The 15,169-nt window shown below is 40.9% G+C and overlaps 1 protein-coding gene across 1 annotated transcript in view; it reads left to right on the top strand.

Moving 5' to 3' along the window:
* LOC132590548 (cullin-4B-like) overlaps positions 1-15,164 on the top strand; it is a gene marked incomplete at its 3' end in the record, with an annotated part of 36,342 nt that extends 21,178 nt beyond the window's left edge. The window contains exons 10-20 of the mRNA XM_060263472.1: positions 375-442; positions 1,701-1,819; positions 3,698-3,890; positions 5,924-6,028; positions 7,044-7,154; positions 9,702-9,787; positions 10,700-10,807; positions 11,404-11,517; positions 12,729-12,834; positions 12,912-13,084; positions 15,099-15,164. Coding sequence (XP_060119455.1) covers positions 375-442; positions 1,701-1,819; positions 3,698-3,890; positions 5,924-6,028; positions 7,044-7,154; positions 9,702-9,787; positions 10,700-10,807; positions 11,404-11,517; positions 12,729-12,834; positions 12,912-13,084; positions 15,099-15,164 — 1,249 coding nt within the window. The remainder of the gene's footprint in view (positions 1-374; positions 443-1,700; positions 1,820-3,697; positions 3,891-5,923; positions 6,029-7,043; positions 7,155-9,701; positions 9,788-10,699; positions 10,808-11,403; positions 11,518-12,728; positions 12,835-12,911; positions 13,085-15,098) is intronic.
* Positions 15,165-15,169: the final 5 nt, after the last annotated feature.

Here is a 15,169-nt window from a genome sequence, read left to right as displayed (position 1 = left end):
TCCAACCCCTCACTCCCCCTTAATCTGTAAGTGCCCACATATGTCAGTGGAGTTAATACTAAATTAATTGTATTTAGCTCAAAGTGTGCTTGAAAGTAACTTCTTATCTATGGAGAAGAGTTAAAATGCTTTCTTTCAAGGCCTGAAAAGAGCCACAGTGTTGCATGTGTTCATTTGTCAGGTGCTTTTTGATCTGCCTTTTAAAGAAGGAGGGGGCACACACAAAATGAGTCATGCTTTAAAAAAAAAACATGACACTGTTATAATAGCTGGGATGTTACCGTGTGAAGCGTAGCTACTCATAGTGTTCCAGTTGATTTGAAAATGGTTAATGGTGAGCCAAAGAAATGTAATTCTAAACATTTTTCCTATAGGAAACCACTAATTGCTACTGTAGAAAAACAGCTACTAGGTGAACATTTAACAGCCATTCTACAGAAAGGTAATCTATCTTTCTTTATAGAAATCTTTCTGTTTACTGCTTCTTCGGGGCTTTCAGTTCCTGTGCTGAAAGGAAATGACACGGTCAGGTGCTGCTTCTTTCTTAACACCCTTTGCTATCCAGTTCATGAAACAGCACTGAATGGTTATCAGGAGGGGGCCACAAATCCCATTCTCCCTGCCTGAGGTAAGGAGTCACAGCAGTGTCTTCAGATGTATTTTTGGAGTAAAAATGAATGATGCTAAAAGAAAAGCAAATATGGATAAGAGCTTGTATGTAATGATAATGTAACATGAACCGGCAAGATGTACAGTAAAAGCTTGGTTGTCTGGAGCGTGAATATCCAGAAAAGGTGCTTAACCAGCATTGCTCAGAAGGCAAGCTCCCCCAGCCACCATTTCTATACGTCTGTGGTTGCCCCCCTTTCCAGCTGGGCAGCTTGATGCTTCTACCTGTTAGAGGGCTTCTCGCAGCCAGCACTGTTAGCTGACAAAATCTTTAGGTACCTCCTTCGCCCTCAGTCTGTCTCAATTTATCGGGAGTGAGCTCTGCTGGAAGCCACTTGTCAGTTGATCCTTTTGTCTGCTTGCTGTGTAGGATATCTCTGACTGAGGGGGGAGGAGAATAGTTTGGCCAGGGCTGGGGGCTGTTGCCATGGCATTCCCAAGGGAATGGGAGTTTCCTCCATGTAGTGATGGAGCAGGAAAGTAAGCTTGAATATCTGGTGCATTTGATTAACTGGCAACCCCCATTCTTCTTGAGTGCTGGATAACAAAGCTTACACTGTGCTGTTTTGTGGCAAAGTGGTTTCCAAGCATTTGGGGGGCAGGTGAGTCAGATAAACTGCTGTGTTCTGCAAAGCATAAACACTTCCTTGCCTTATATTGAGCAATAAATCACATTTTTGTGATCATAAGGTAATGTGCTGTTCAAATCAAGGTGGAGAAACTTGCATAAACCTAGTACTCCTGCTAAAGGAATATTCATGTAGGATTACCTGAGTACATTAAGTAACCACATGTTAAGGGAGCTGGTTTTCAGCAACCTTTGTCCATAAAAGAAATTGGCAACTACAACAGAAACAGTGTACATTTGCCATTTTCTCCCTTTGTTTGGTTCTGGCAATCTTCTTGTACTCAAAACTAATGAAAGAAATGGTCTGTTGTCTTATGAACTGAAACTTAACATTTGTTCTTGTTGAACAAACATGCATTGATTTGGAATAATTGTAATGTGCTTTAATTTTGAAAACTTGCAGGTTTAAACCATCTTCTGGATGAAAACCGAATTCAAGATCTGTCTCTGCTGTATCAGCTATTCAGTAGAGTGAAAGGTGGCGTGCAGGTTCTCTTGCAGCACTGGATCGAATATATAAAGGTACAGGCATGTGACTAACTTGTTCTGTCAGCTTAGAATCAGGTCCTACATTTATTGGGGTAAGGAAAGAATCCTGCAGCGTGGACAGTTAAGACTGTTACTGCTCTTTATTATTTGGACCACCAGTATGAGTCCCGTTGTAATCTTTGTCTAATGGGATACTGTACCTTTTAATTAGGAAAGAAACATTCCCTGCCTATGAGGTCCAGGGATGGAAAAGTTTCTGCTTGAGGCTCAGAAACTGCTGCATGTCAAAGTAAATAGTACTGGACTAGGAAAACAGATAGTCCAGCTTTCTTTAAGCCATCTTTGCATATCCATAATGCACTTGTACATTTCACAAGTGTTCTCACTTACAGTCAGTGTGGAATACCACGTAAAATTGCTCTGGAGCTCTTAACTCTCTTGGAATCTTTGAGTTGTCAAGGATCCTGTTGAGTCACCAGAGGGTACATTTTTTTTCCCCTATAGATGCTGTTATGCAGATGGTTGTAATAATATTATTACGTAAATGTGTTCTGAGGTGCTCTGTTTAAGGTCCTACAAGAAACTTGGTTTTGCCGCAAGATAATTAACAAGCATAACCTTTTCACAGAATCTAGGAGCCCTGTGGCACAGAGTGGTAAGCTGCAGTACTGCAGTCCAAGCTCTGCTCACAACCTAAGTTCGATCCTGGCAGAAGCTGGGTAGCTGGCTCAAGGTTGACTCAGCCTTCCATCCTTCCAAGGTCGGTAAAATGAGTACCCAGATTGCTGAGCAGGCCTGTAGCTAGAGGGTTTCCAGGGAGTTCCAAGCCCCTCTAGTTGAACCCCTGTTCCACCTTTATGGCCCCTCTTATCAGCTGATTGGAGGGGCCATTTATTTATTTACTAATTAAAGTGTTGGTTTTAACTTTAATTTTAGGCCCAAGGCATTCTGTAGGTCTTACTACTGTGTGAACATTCTACCCTACCCAAAGCTTCTCTGTTTGCCAATTTTTAATGTCAGTATTGATGCTACTGTTCAGTAAAAGGCAGCCAAATGAAACCTGCCTTGCTGTGTCAGACCTGAGAAGCTGGTTAAAAGAAATATCGGTCTGAAGCAATGGAACCAAGTTACACACTTCAGCATAATAATTAGGGCCCCCACAAAAACATGTGACCTACTAAACAAAAATCCTGGCTATGGGCCCCACCAAATGAAAAATTCTGGCTACAGGCCAGTTGCTGGGGGTAAAGTGTAGATGACTGGGGAAGGCAATGGCAAACCACCCTGTAACAAAAAGTCTGTCATGAAAGCATCTTGATGAGCTGTCACCCCAGAGTCGGAAACACTTGGCACTTGCGCAGGGGACCACCTTTACTTTTTTTTTCCCTCAGAATAGAGCACTCTTCATCAGATCCATGTGAAAGGTCCTCACTAAGTATATATTTATATATGACTGCCTAGTGAAAATCATTCAGGGACAAAGCAGGCTCCATTTGAAGAAAGCTAATGCTAGAATAAAAACCATGCTAGTCTAACAAGTAGGAGAGGAGACATGGCTCAGTGATAGAGATAGATCCTAGGTTCGGTCCCCGGCTGGCATCTTTAGTTAAAAGGATCAGGTAGTAAGTGGTACAAAAAACCTTTGCCTGAAACTTTCAAGAGTGGCTACCAGATTAAACAATATTTTCCTTGATAGGCCAGTGGTCTGACTCAGCATAAGGTAACTTCATGTGTGTTCAAGTCACAAGAATCCTGTTTATAGTAAGATAAAGTATAACTGCTGTTCAAATAACGTCTGTGGACTTTCTTCCTCCGAGTTACAGATTGGATGCCTACCAATCAAGTGTAACTTAAACTGGTTTGTCCTTGGCAGCCAGCAGGCCTGTCTGATATGAGGTTTTTATTTTACAGGCATTTGGTAGCACCATTGTAATTAATCCAGAAAAAGACAAAACCATGGTCCAAGAACTGCTAGATTTTAAGGATAAAGTTGATCATATCATTGATATTTGCTTTCTGAAGAATGAGAAGTTTGTCAATGCCATGAAAGAAGCTTTTGAAACTTTCATCAACAAAAGACCAAACAAACCTGCTGAGCTCATAGGTATGTTTTTCTTTATGCCATGACTTTCATTCTAGGATGTCAACAAGAACCATTAGTTGTTAGTGAAGAAAATTATATGACTTGCTAGCTCTATAACAGATGTGCTGCTGGTGCATTCCCTGTATGAAGAATGCTGATCATACTGTTTGAGGTTTCCTTTGTTCAACCTACAAGCATCTTAGCTTCATGTTAATAAAACTGAGATAAGTATATGATGGAAAATGTTAAGCTTACCAGATTGCAAACCTTTGACACAAAGGTATGGTTTAAAACTTAATGAATACTTAATCTTGTGTTATGATTTCTCAGTCAAAGCAGTGCTGTCAAAATCATGGGCTGTCCTTGGATTTCAGAATATCCAGCAGTTGCTGGAGCTTGGGAAGGGGGGGGGGGGGGGAAGCTTTCAGTCACTAACTTGATAGGCAGTAAATTCTCCAGCTACTAAATCTGTTTTTCCCTGGTGGAACTTCCCTGTTCAATTTCTGTAGCACTATCTTTACTGTTCAGAGAGTGTTGGTTTATTTGGTTAACTTAGAATATTTAGGCATACAAACATCCATTAGTATAACTAAGTTTTATTCAGAATGTAAGCTTTTGTATGAATAAAACTTAGTTGGTCTTAAAGGTGCGCTTGTCTACTGCTTTGTTCTATTGCTTCAGACCAACATAGCTGCCTACTGGGAGCCATTAGTATAGGACATTTCCCAGAAGAACTAATAAAAAAAAGCAATTGACAGTGGAATCCTAAAACAGACAACACATACATACAACAGCATAAGTATCAATGAAGTATCATTTGGCATAAAAATCCTTCAAGAAGAACAATTCGGCAACTCATAATGACCAGTAAAAGACACTAAAGCATTATAACAGTAAATATGAATTTTAAGTTTCAGTGTTAAGGTGATAAAGCTGTTAAGGAAGGTCAGCTAAAACATGGCAGCAAAAAAAGACTGAGTAAAAAAATGTTTTCACTTGGTGCTGAAATTTAAGAGATTCAATGCTAAGCAAATGGGAGGGAGAGCACTGGAGCAGAAAGGTCCCATCTCTTTTGACCATCCACCATGTCACTCTCAAAATAGGCTGCTACCTAATAATGATTCAACTGTCCACCCGGTTCATTTTTGCAGACTGCATTAGCTTGGGGGGCAGGGGCAGCAGTGTCTTGTTTGCACTAATATCTAACAAGGCAAAACATTTGCTTTAGCTAAAAGTTTTTACGAAATTTAGAGAAGCCAATCTTTTGCAGGGGTTTAGCGTTAAACTTAAAAGGCAGCAGCAGGAGACAAAATCAGAAATGACTGCCTTTTGGCAAGGGATGAGCTTCATATGGGGAAATATGAAGATAATTTCAAGATAATGCTTCCAGGTCCCCCATGGTCACCTGTAGTGAGGTGGAATTGCCAGATCCAGGTTGGGAAACTCCTGGAAATTTGGGGATGCAGCCTGAGAACAGGGACTTCAGTGAGGTACAGTACCACAGAGTCCACCCTCCAAAGCATCAGTTTTCTGCAGGAGAACTAATCTCTTCAGACTGGAGATGAACTGTAATTCCATGGGATCCCCAGTTCCCACCTGAAGGCTGGCATCCCTGTTTCACAATGTCTTTAGGAATGATTTTATCACAAAACACACAGATCAGTTAACCTTGCTCATAAATACTAACAGATCCCTTTTAGCTGACTTTAGTTCAGTTTAGTTTCTCCAAGGGGCTTGGTACCTTTGGCTTAATTTGAAATGGAATTGGGGCCAGGCTCCAATCAGACTTGATAAAGACTTCAGCTGTACTTGGTGAGCAAATGAGCAGGCTGGACAGAGAAGCATTTTTGTTAATTCCTGTGATCTGAGTGTTAGGTTCAGTGTGTTTCTCTTCTGCAAAGATGTCTGCGTTGTCCAAGCCAGAATTTAACATTGCCTGTGGGGCATTTCTTGTTGATTATAAGCAGTAGAAGCCTGACAGGGCCTGCTGTCGAATAAAGTGAAGACATGCATGTTCACATCCCATCACTCCCTTTCTTCTGTTTTTCTTTCAGCTAAGTATGTAGACTCAAAGCTTCGTGCAGGCAACAAAGAGGCTACTGATGAAGAGCTAGAAAAGATGCTGGATAAAATTATGATTATATTTAGGTTCATATACGGTAAGACCTGGAAATTTCTCAATTACTGAGCAGCTACACAAGCAACCTTGAAAGTAGGTTCAGTATAAGTTTTAAAGAATTCACAATTGTGTAGCTGCTGTCCTCTGTAGATTATTTCTTTTTTTAGTTGCGGTCTCAAATACTAGAGTGAAGTCCTAATACAGGGTAGTAGAAAAGAGCAAGAGTCCAATAGCACTTTAAAGACAAAATTTGTGGCAGGGTATGAGCTTTTGTAAGTCACTGCTCACTTCAGATACTCATATCCTGCCACAAATTTTATTAATCTTTAAGGTGCATCTGGACTCTTGCTCTTTTCTGCTACTACAGACAGACTAACATGACTATCCATCTTGATACAATATAGGGTAAATAATCAAGTATGTTCATTTGTCTGAACACATTTGAACACTTCCATACACATAGCTAGTGAAGTGTAAAGACTTGGAAAAGTGACTCCCCCCCTTATTTTTGAAATTAATAACCCCTCACCTTGTAAGTGCATGGATACTATCTGCCATCTTCTCAAGTTAGCTACGGGCAACCTTCTTGCCTGCATGGCAAGCTCTAAGTCCCCTCCTCCTCCACCAGTTTGGTGTAGTAGTTTAGTGCACAGACTCTTATCTGGGAGAACCAGGTTTGATTCCCTACTCCTGCACTTACAGCTGCTGGAATGGCCTTGGGTTCGCCATAGCTATCACAGGAGTTGTCCTTGAAGGGGCAGCTGCTGTGAGAGCCCTCTCAGCCCCACCCACCTCACAGGGTGTCTATTGTCGGGGGAGAAGATATAGGAGATTGTAAGCCGCTCTGAGTCGCTGATTCAGAGAGAAGGGCAGGGTATAAATCTGCAGTCTTTTTCTTCTCTTTCTTTGGGTTGGCAAATGGGTTTATGGGCATGCATACTAAATTATTCCCCTCAGGAGGTCCAGGAGCCACTAGATGCTAATTTCTGAGTGAGGGGGCTACAGTTAAATTCCACTGAGGCTTTTGAAAAAAGTGAGTTTTCTGTCTTCTACAGGCAAGGATGTTTTTGAGGCCTTTTACAAAAAAGATCTAGCTAAGCGACTATTAGTGGGCAAAAGTGCATCAGTAGATGCTGAGAAATCCATGCTTTCCAAACTCAAACACGGTAAGGTTTCCTTTTGTTTTCTAAATTCTTTTTGTTCAAGTTGTCTCTGTGTTTCCCTCATTTGATAAATGCTGCGTGCATGCATGTACATGCAAAGAAGCCGTTAGATCAGGGATGTCAAACTCATTGGTTATGAGGGCCAGATCTAACATAAACGAGGCCTTGTTGGGTTGAGCCATGAGTGTCATAAAATGCAATGCCAGGTAGCGGAAATATAAACTTTATAAAGGACACAGACAAACACAATTTAAAAAATTTTAAAAACTTAAAACAGGGGTGTCAAACATGTGGGCCACTGGCCAAATTGGCTCGCCCAGGGCTTCAGTCAGGCCCGCGGGGCTCTCTTCTCCCCGCTCCTGTCGTCACCCTGTGAAACTCCAAGGCTGCAATGACGTTCCCAGCTCCTTCTGCCTTCTCTTTGCAGAGGCTAAACTGGAAGCAGAGTTGCAAAGAAAATGCAGAATGGATTTTCTTTCGGGCTTCTGGGCAAAGCAGACATGAACAGAAAATCCACTCCACATTTTCCTTGCAACTTTGTCTATTTGTTTCAATGGAGAGAAACTCTGCTTAACTTCCCAGTGTTCCTATGGCCAGCTGAAGCTTCCTGGTGTTGTTGCAAATCAAGCATTGATGCTTTAAGCCAGCTTTGTCTCTTAATGGAGTGAGAACTAGTGCCTAGAGAGTACTCTAACTTGGGAACCCACAGCCAAAGGGGGATATTACACTGGAGAGCCATTGCTAATTTGAGTAGACCTGGGGGGTAGGGGGAGGGGAAAAGCTTGCAATGCCTTGCCATTTCATGCTTTCCCAGGCTGAGAGCATTTTTTAAAGGTTCTGCTGTGATCCTTGTGCTTTTTCTTGATGTTTTATTTTTAAAATTGCACTGCAAAATTTCACTATCCCCCCTTTCTGTTTTAAACAAAATATTGCAAGAGTTTTAAGCATATTTGTATTTTTAGTTTAAAATGATATATTTAATTGTGTTGGCCTGTGTCCTCTATAAAGTCTATATCTCTGCTATCTGGCATTACATTTTAGGACATGAATGGCTCGGCCCCACAAAGTCCCATTTATGTGAGATCCAGCCCTCCTAACAAATGAATGTGACACCCCTGATTAAAATAAAACATGCTTAAAACATTAGCACTCGTTGGTCTTAAAGGTGCTTTCTTTGTATCTCTCCCATGGGATCCAGGGAACTGGGCAAAGGAAGCTCTGGCTCTTTCCTTCCTTCTCCAGGGGAGTAGGAGGGGGAGGAGCCTCAGCTAATAGAAGGAAGAGATGTTTGGCTCAGTAGCTCTGCTGTGCAATTGAGAGAGCTTGGCAAAGCAAGCTCTTCCTCCCCAAGGAAGGAGCCTCAGCCAATGAAGAAAATAGTTCTGTAACTCCTGTGCTATTGAGCAAGCCTGGCAAAACAAGCTGAGACACAGAAGGAAGCAAGAAAGAGGAAGAAGAAAGCAGATGACAGCCAGTCACGTGGCGGGGTGGAGGGGGATTGCTTACCTGAAGCACCTTGCTATGCATAATTGTAGGGGAACGTCACTTCATCATTCTTAACAGGCCTTGGTGTATGTTTCCTATGTAGAGATTCATTACTGTGAGAAAAAATGTTATGACTTTCAGAATGTTCTGTTTAAAGGATTTTAAGTTAACAAGCAGCTAAATTCAGAAGGAAGCAAACAGTGAACATAGGTAACCTGAAACTTTTTAGCAAAAGGTTGACTCAAGAAAGATGGTTTTATGGAGTGGAGCAAGCCTGGGTGGGAAACCAAAGTTAGGTACAGGAGTTCTGACAGGCATATGTAGCTCCCTTGTGTTCTAGAGTTTTCCTGAGTAGTGTCAGGTCAGAGGCAGGCAACTCAAGGTCACATCCTCTTTTTGCGGTAAGGAACAGTTGCTGCTTTTGCTCTGAAGGGGCACTAATAAGTTTTCTTCTCTAAGAAGTTCACATGCACATCAAAATATATAGGCCAGTGTACCTTCCCACTATGTGCATTGAAGTATGCATACATATCAGATAGATGCAAAAACATTTCATCGTGTGTGTGTGTGATCCTCTGCCTGTTCTTGGAAACAAATTCCAGTGATTTTTAGTGAGCTTTTTTCCTGTGTAAATATGCCTAGAATTCCAGGCCTAGGCTGGTAAATTTCCTACAAATCTGAGCTTTGCATCCTCAAAACTGGACCTTTGTTTTAACATAACATAGTCCAGTGCTTGATCACTCAGGGATTTCTGAGCAGCATTGGTCTCACAAAAAGAAATTGATTGTGATGTGAGATTTCATGAGCTGGAACAGCCTACTTAGGATATGGCTGATGGAAGCTTTCACTGTCATAATTAAGAATGTTTTAAAATGCTACAGGACTCTGTGTTTGGTGTAGTTTTTTAAATAATTGCCTTCTAGACTTGATCTGAGAGCTGCATGCTCGGTTTTCACATAATAGAATCTCTTTGTGACACCTTGTTAATGACACACTTTTAAATTTTCTGCTGGAATCCACAAAATAAACCTAACTGAAATTTTAATACAACTATCCTTTTTATAGAATGTGGAGCTGCTTTCACTAGCAAACTTGAAGGAATGTTTAAGGACATGGAACTTTCTAAAGACATCATGATACAATTTAAACAAGTATGAATACAAAACCTTCCATTGTTTACATCTTTCTGGGTGAGCCAGTTTGGTATAGTGGTTAGGTGCGTGGACTCTTATCTAGGAGAACCGGGTTTAATTCCCCACTCCGTCACTTGCAGATGCTGGAATGGCCTTGGGTCAGACATAGCTCTTGTAGGAGTGGTCCTTGAAAGGGCTCTCTCATCCTCACCTACCTCACAGGGTGCCTTGTAAGGGGTGGGGGCAGGGGAAGGTAAAGGAGAATGTGACCGCTCTGAGATTCAGAGTATAGGGCAGGATATAAATTCAGTATCTTCTTCTTCTGGTTTCCTGGTGCTTCTGGTATTTTGACAAAACAACCTTTTGCAATTGCACTTGAGAGGGCCTTCCCAAATATTTTTTTTTTCATCACCATAGTTGCCTCTCATTTTAAGTGTTTTAAAATTTGCGTTCTGTTTGCCAAATCTATATGCCCTTTTATTTTTTTATTATTTTTTGTGGAGCCTGTATGGTGATATAGTGGTTAAAGGACTGGGTTGGAGGGATCTGAGTTTAAATTCCCCTTGGCCATGATACTCCCAGATGCCCACATTCAGATGTTATGGAGTTTGTTTCAAGGCTTACAAAACCAGAAAGCTTTCTCTGGCTCAACGGGGTGGGGTGGGGGGCAGCAGACAGGTACCATGACAAGCTGCATTCATGCCTGTCATGAATAGTCACAGGGCTGTGATGTTATCAGAATACAGATATTTTCCTTTAGCCTAAACTACCTATCAGGCGGGGGTTGGGGGACACTTGCGCTACTCTTGAGTTCTTCGGAGGAACACCAGGATACAAATATTCAAATTTGTTTTAAAGAATCTGACATTTAATGCCTATAACTTGTTTGTAATACTTTGTCATGCCTTCTGTGTTTCATCCTTCTTGCAGTATATGCAAAATCAGAATGTACCTGGTAACATTGAACTCACAGTTAATATCTTGACTATGGGCTATTGGCCAACCTACGTGCCTATGGAGGTCCACCTACCATCAGAGGTAAGACAGCCAACACTGCCAGCATGGCTAACTGTATTACTGTAGTTTGGCTTTGACCAATGCAAATGAATGGTTAAAAGTTAAGGCTTCATTGTCTAATAATCTCCAAAGCTCCTGAGAGTTCAAGTGCCAGGAATGTCTGAGATAGCATCCATCTCTTGGCAGGATATTAAAAATACCTTATAAAACAAGATAAGTAAAATTGGGCATGAGTTGGCACTACTATAGTTGTATAAATTATGTTTCTCTGAATTTAAAAGATACAGTGACAAAAATTAGGGTTCTATTCTTCTTTGCTTCCTTGTTATTTTCTAAAGTATGTAAAAAGGAAAAAAGTGTTAATTGATTGTTTATAATATCATCTTCACAGAGAAGCTACTGCTTGATTAAAGCTGCAGTTCTAAAAATACTTCCCTGGGCGTAAGCCCCATTGAACAAAATGACTGACTTCTTAGTAGGCCTGCTGGGGATTGCAGCCTTAGATTCTACTAAAATATTAATGTAGCTTTTGTAAAGCAGAAGGAAGAGAAGAGAAAAATCTGGATGAGAAAATGTTAATTTCTATAGAGTGCAATTGATGTTGTTATTCTCTCTAGATGGTAAAACTGCAGGAGATATTTAAGACATTTTACCTTGGAAAACACAGTGGCAGGAAGCTTCAGTGGCAGTCAACATTAGGGCACTGTGTACTCAAAGCAGAATTTAAAGAGGTAATTTTCCTTTTTGGTGTGTGTATGAATGGTTCAGCGCAAGTTTGAAATTATAATGTAGGTGAAGCACAGCAGGAGTTTTTCATGGCCATTCCCTTTCTGAAACTCTCTTAAGTGTCTCTGGGTTTCTCCTCAGCTTCCTTGAACTCTTTTTTTTAATCTCATAAGTTATTTTTCTGTGTAAATACTCACAAGTTTAAGACTTTCCATGCTTGGGGGTTGGGGGGAGTCAGCAAAAGTTAAAAGTAAAAGGCTAATTGTATTAGCTAAGCTAGGTATGCTTGTAAAAGTAGTGCCATTCTTTCTTTTTGGTTTGGTATGCATGGAGCTTTTTTATTTATTTTATCCTATTTTAGTTCATTTATACCCCACCTTTCTGTCCAGTTGGGGACCTAAAGTGGCTTATATCATTCTCATATTCTCTGTTCAATTTTCCCAACAACCCTATGAGGTAGGTTACACTGAGTGTGTGTGACTGACCCAGGGTCACCCAGCAAGCTTCTCTGGCAGAGTAGGGATTCAAACCTGGGACTCCCAGATTCTAGTCCAGCACTCTAACCACTAAACCACACCAGCTGTTGGGGAATGTGACAGTTGAACAGCTTCATCTTCCCCTCAATTAAGGCTGCGTAGGTCTAGAACAAAATTGTACATTTGAATCAGAAAACATTCAGTAACATTTAATTTTAGCTTTAAAGCCTGGTGTAAACATAATTAGCCATGGTTTCTTGCCTCAACTCTGAGCAAGTACAGTGAAACCATAGTTTTACAGTCATTGAGCCAAGGTTTGTGCAAAGGGTGTGTACACAGAGAAGCTACTGAAACTGGCTTGAAGTTTTGCAGGTGCAGAGGCTGAAGAACTTGTGGAAATTGTCTTTAACAGTGTTTAAGCACTGCAGACAAGACACTGAGCCTATGGTAAATACAAACCATGGGTCTTAAACCCACTTCAGAGTATAGCTTTGCATCCTGATCTTGTGGCCACATCATAACCATGGTTTATGTTCCACTGTAACGTTTAACTTAAGGACAAGCCATGGCTAAACATTAGGCCTGCATAGAGCTGAAGTGGCTATAAAGGCAGCAGTTATCAAAATAATATTTCCACAAGCCATATCTTTTCCCTCTGCATACATGGAAGTATCTTACAGTGAATTACCTGACATTTTCAAAAGTGGCTCTGTAATTTTTGATCACTTTCTCCCTGACAGGGCAAAAAGGAGCTACAAGTCTCTCTGTTCCAGACTCTGGTGCTGCTGATGTTTAATGAAGGCGAAGAATTCAGTTTAGAGGAGATAAAACAGGCCACTGGAATTGGTTAGTATTTGGACCTTCTTGTGGCTTCTGAATGCTGGCAGCTAACCTACTAAGCTGTCTTTCTCTGTGTGTTACAGAAGATGGAGAACTACGGCGAACCCTCCAGTCATTAGCCTGTGGCAAGGCAAGAGTACTGACCAAAAGCCCCAAAGGCAAGGATGTGGAAGATGGAGACAAATTCACTTGCAATGATGACTTCAGGCATAAGCTGTTTAGGATAAAAATCAATCAAATCCAGATGAAAGAAACGGTACCTACTTTGGTTTTTCTGCTTTAGTTTACTGTAATACATGTCAGGATCTTCTGGATGCCCAGGCAATGCCCTAAATCAGCCAAAGGCAGTGCAGTAGCAAAAGTGTTGGCTCCAGCTGCCAGTTTTATGCAGCCTGGGTGAGTCAGAACTATTTGATGTGGTGGGAGTACCTACTCAAATCCTCCTTAGAGGATGGGATGCCAGACAGTAGGGAAAAAGTTATTACCAGATATTTGAAAAGCAAATTGTGTTGTTGTGTGTTAAATGACATTGGACCTGTTATTTCTTTAGGCTTGTTTGGGTACCTGTTTACATTGCATCCCTGCTAGTCAGAGCTATTTATTTGTTTATTTACATTAGACTTTTATCCCGCCCTCTCCGCAAGCGGACTCAGGGCAGCTTACGACAATCGTTTACACAATTAAAACAATAAGTCAATAAAATCTATAAAGCATTAACACAATTAAAATTTAAAAACTATTCCATGGTGCTGTACCATTACTATGTTGGCAGTTCTGCTTTTCAGACTGTTGGTCACCGGGAACTCTAGCTAATGTCAGGTGGCAGCTCTCTCTCAGTCTAGAGCTTCCTGCCAGCTGGCTTCTTAGATGTAGTTGTTCCAATATCCTGTTTGGTTCCCATTTTCTTCCTGATCAGGTGGCCTATGAAGTAGCTCATGTTTTGTTCCAGGCATTGAAGTTAGAGCTTGCTTTGCGCTGTCTCCTCTCTAGACAAGGTTTTGAGTCGACAATGGAAATTTATGTCCTTCCTAGTGCTTTTAAATGGGCACCATGTTTAAAATAAGGGTTCCATCTTACATATTTTACTTCATTTATACTCCACCATTCTCCACAACAGGGAGCCAGAGCAGCTTACATCTTTCTCCTCCATTTTACCCTCGCAACAGCCCTGTGAAATAGGTTAAGCTGACAGTGTGTGACCAGTCCAAGTTCACCCAGCAAGCTTCCATGGCATACTGCAGATATGAACCTGAAACTCCCAGATCCTAGCCTAACACTTACCACTACACCATGCTGGCTTTTGAAGCATATGAAGTGACTGAGCAAGTAGAGAATTTTTCCCCTTCCTACACAATGTGGTTTCATGTATCTCAGGTTGTGTAGCAGGTGTTTCCTAGTCTAAGAGTGTAGTATCCAGATAAATATCAATACTTTGCCGATCCAGACAGGAATAATCAGCTTAGTTTATATGGTTTCCAGCTCTGGAGGGAGAGGCGGGGAACAAGGAAGGAAATAAATGTCAAAATTGGAAACTGATGGAATCCCCAGGATTTAACAGGGATATTGGTTTCTTTTCACTACATATGCTAACCTCATTATTTCAATATTCTCACCCATCCCCCCCCCCAGAAGGGCCATTTTATTTTATCTCTAATTTGTAATACTAAATTAGAATACTAGCTTGCAATGTAACATAATTTATAGTAGAAATTGGAATGTATTTCTCTGGTCTGGGGACAGGGGATATCAATCTGCACAACCAATTGACCCACTTCAAAGAAGAATATGCTGTAAAATCGCCTCCATGCTTGAGAGAAGAAGGATGACAGGATCTCAGCATTTTAGCATTCCACAATTAAGAATACATTAGTCTCCAATTTTGACATATTCTCTGTGTCCCCTCCTCAAAATTGAACCTAAACAAATGTAAACCATATAAACTAAGTTTATTATTCCTGTTTTATCCCTGTATCTGTTAAACATCATTATGCTGTATGATAATTTACTGCTCATCCTCCACCTATATAGACTGGTAATATCGAGTTTTATTTCTGTGTCTCTTGCCTCTAACTGGCCCTTCCTGGCAGCTAAACCGCCTGCAACCTCTTTCTTCCTATATTGGTTAAGGAAATTGTTTCACTGTGTCTGAAGAAGTGTGCATACACATGAAAGCTTATACCTTGAGTAAAATGTTATTGGTCTTAAAGATGTCACTGAATTCAAATTTCATTCAACAGGAGATATGTTTTGATTCCTTCCTTCCTTCCCAGGTGGAAGAACAAGCAAGCACTACAGAAAGAGTTTTTCAAGATCGGCAATACCAAATTGATGCCGCAATTGT

Source organism: Heteronotia binoei, unplaced genomic scaffold (genome assembly GCF_032191835.1).
Source record: "Heteronotia binoei isolate CCM8104 ecotype False Entrance Well unplaced genomic scaffold, APGP_CSIRO_Hbin_v1 ptg000283l, whole genome shotgun sequence".
In the NCBI taxonomy this organism is placed as follows: domain Eukaryota; kingdom Metazoa; phylum Chordata; class Lepidosauria; order Squamata; family Gekkonidae; genus Heteronotia; species Heteronotia binoei.
Note: the sequence above shows the minus strand (reverse complement) of the source record. Positions and strands in the feature narration are given on the sequence as shown.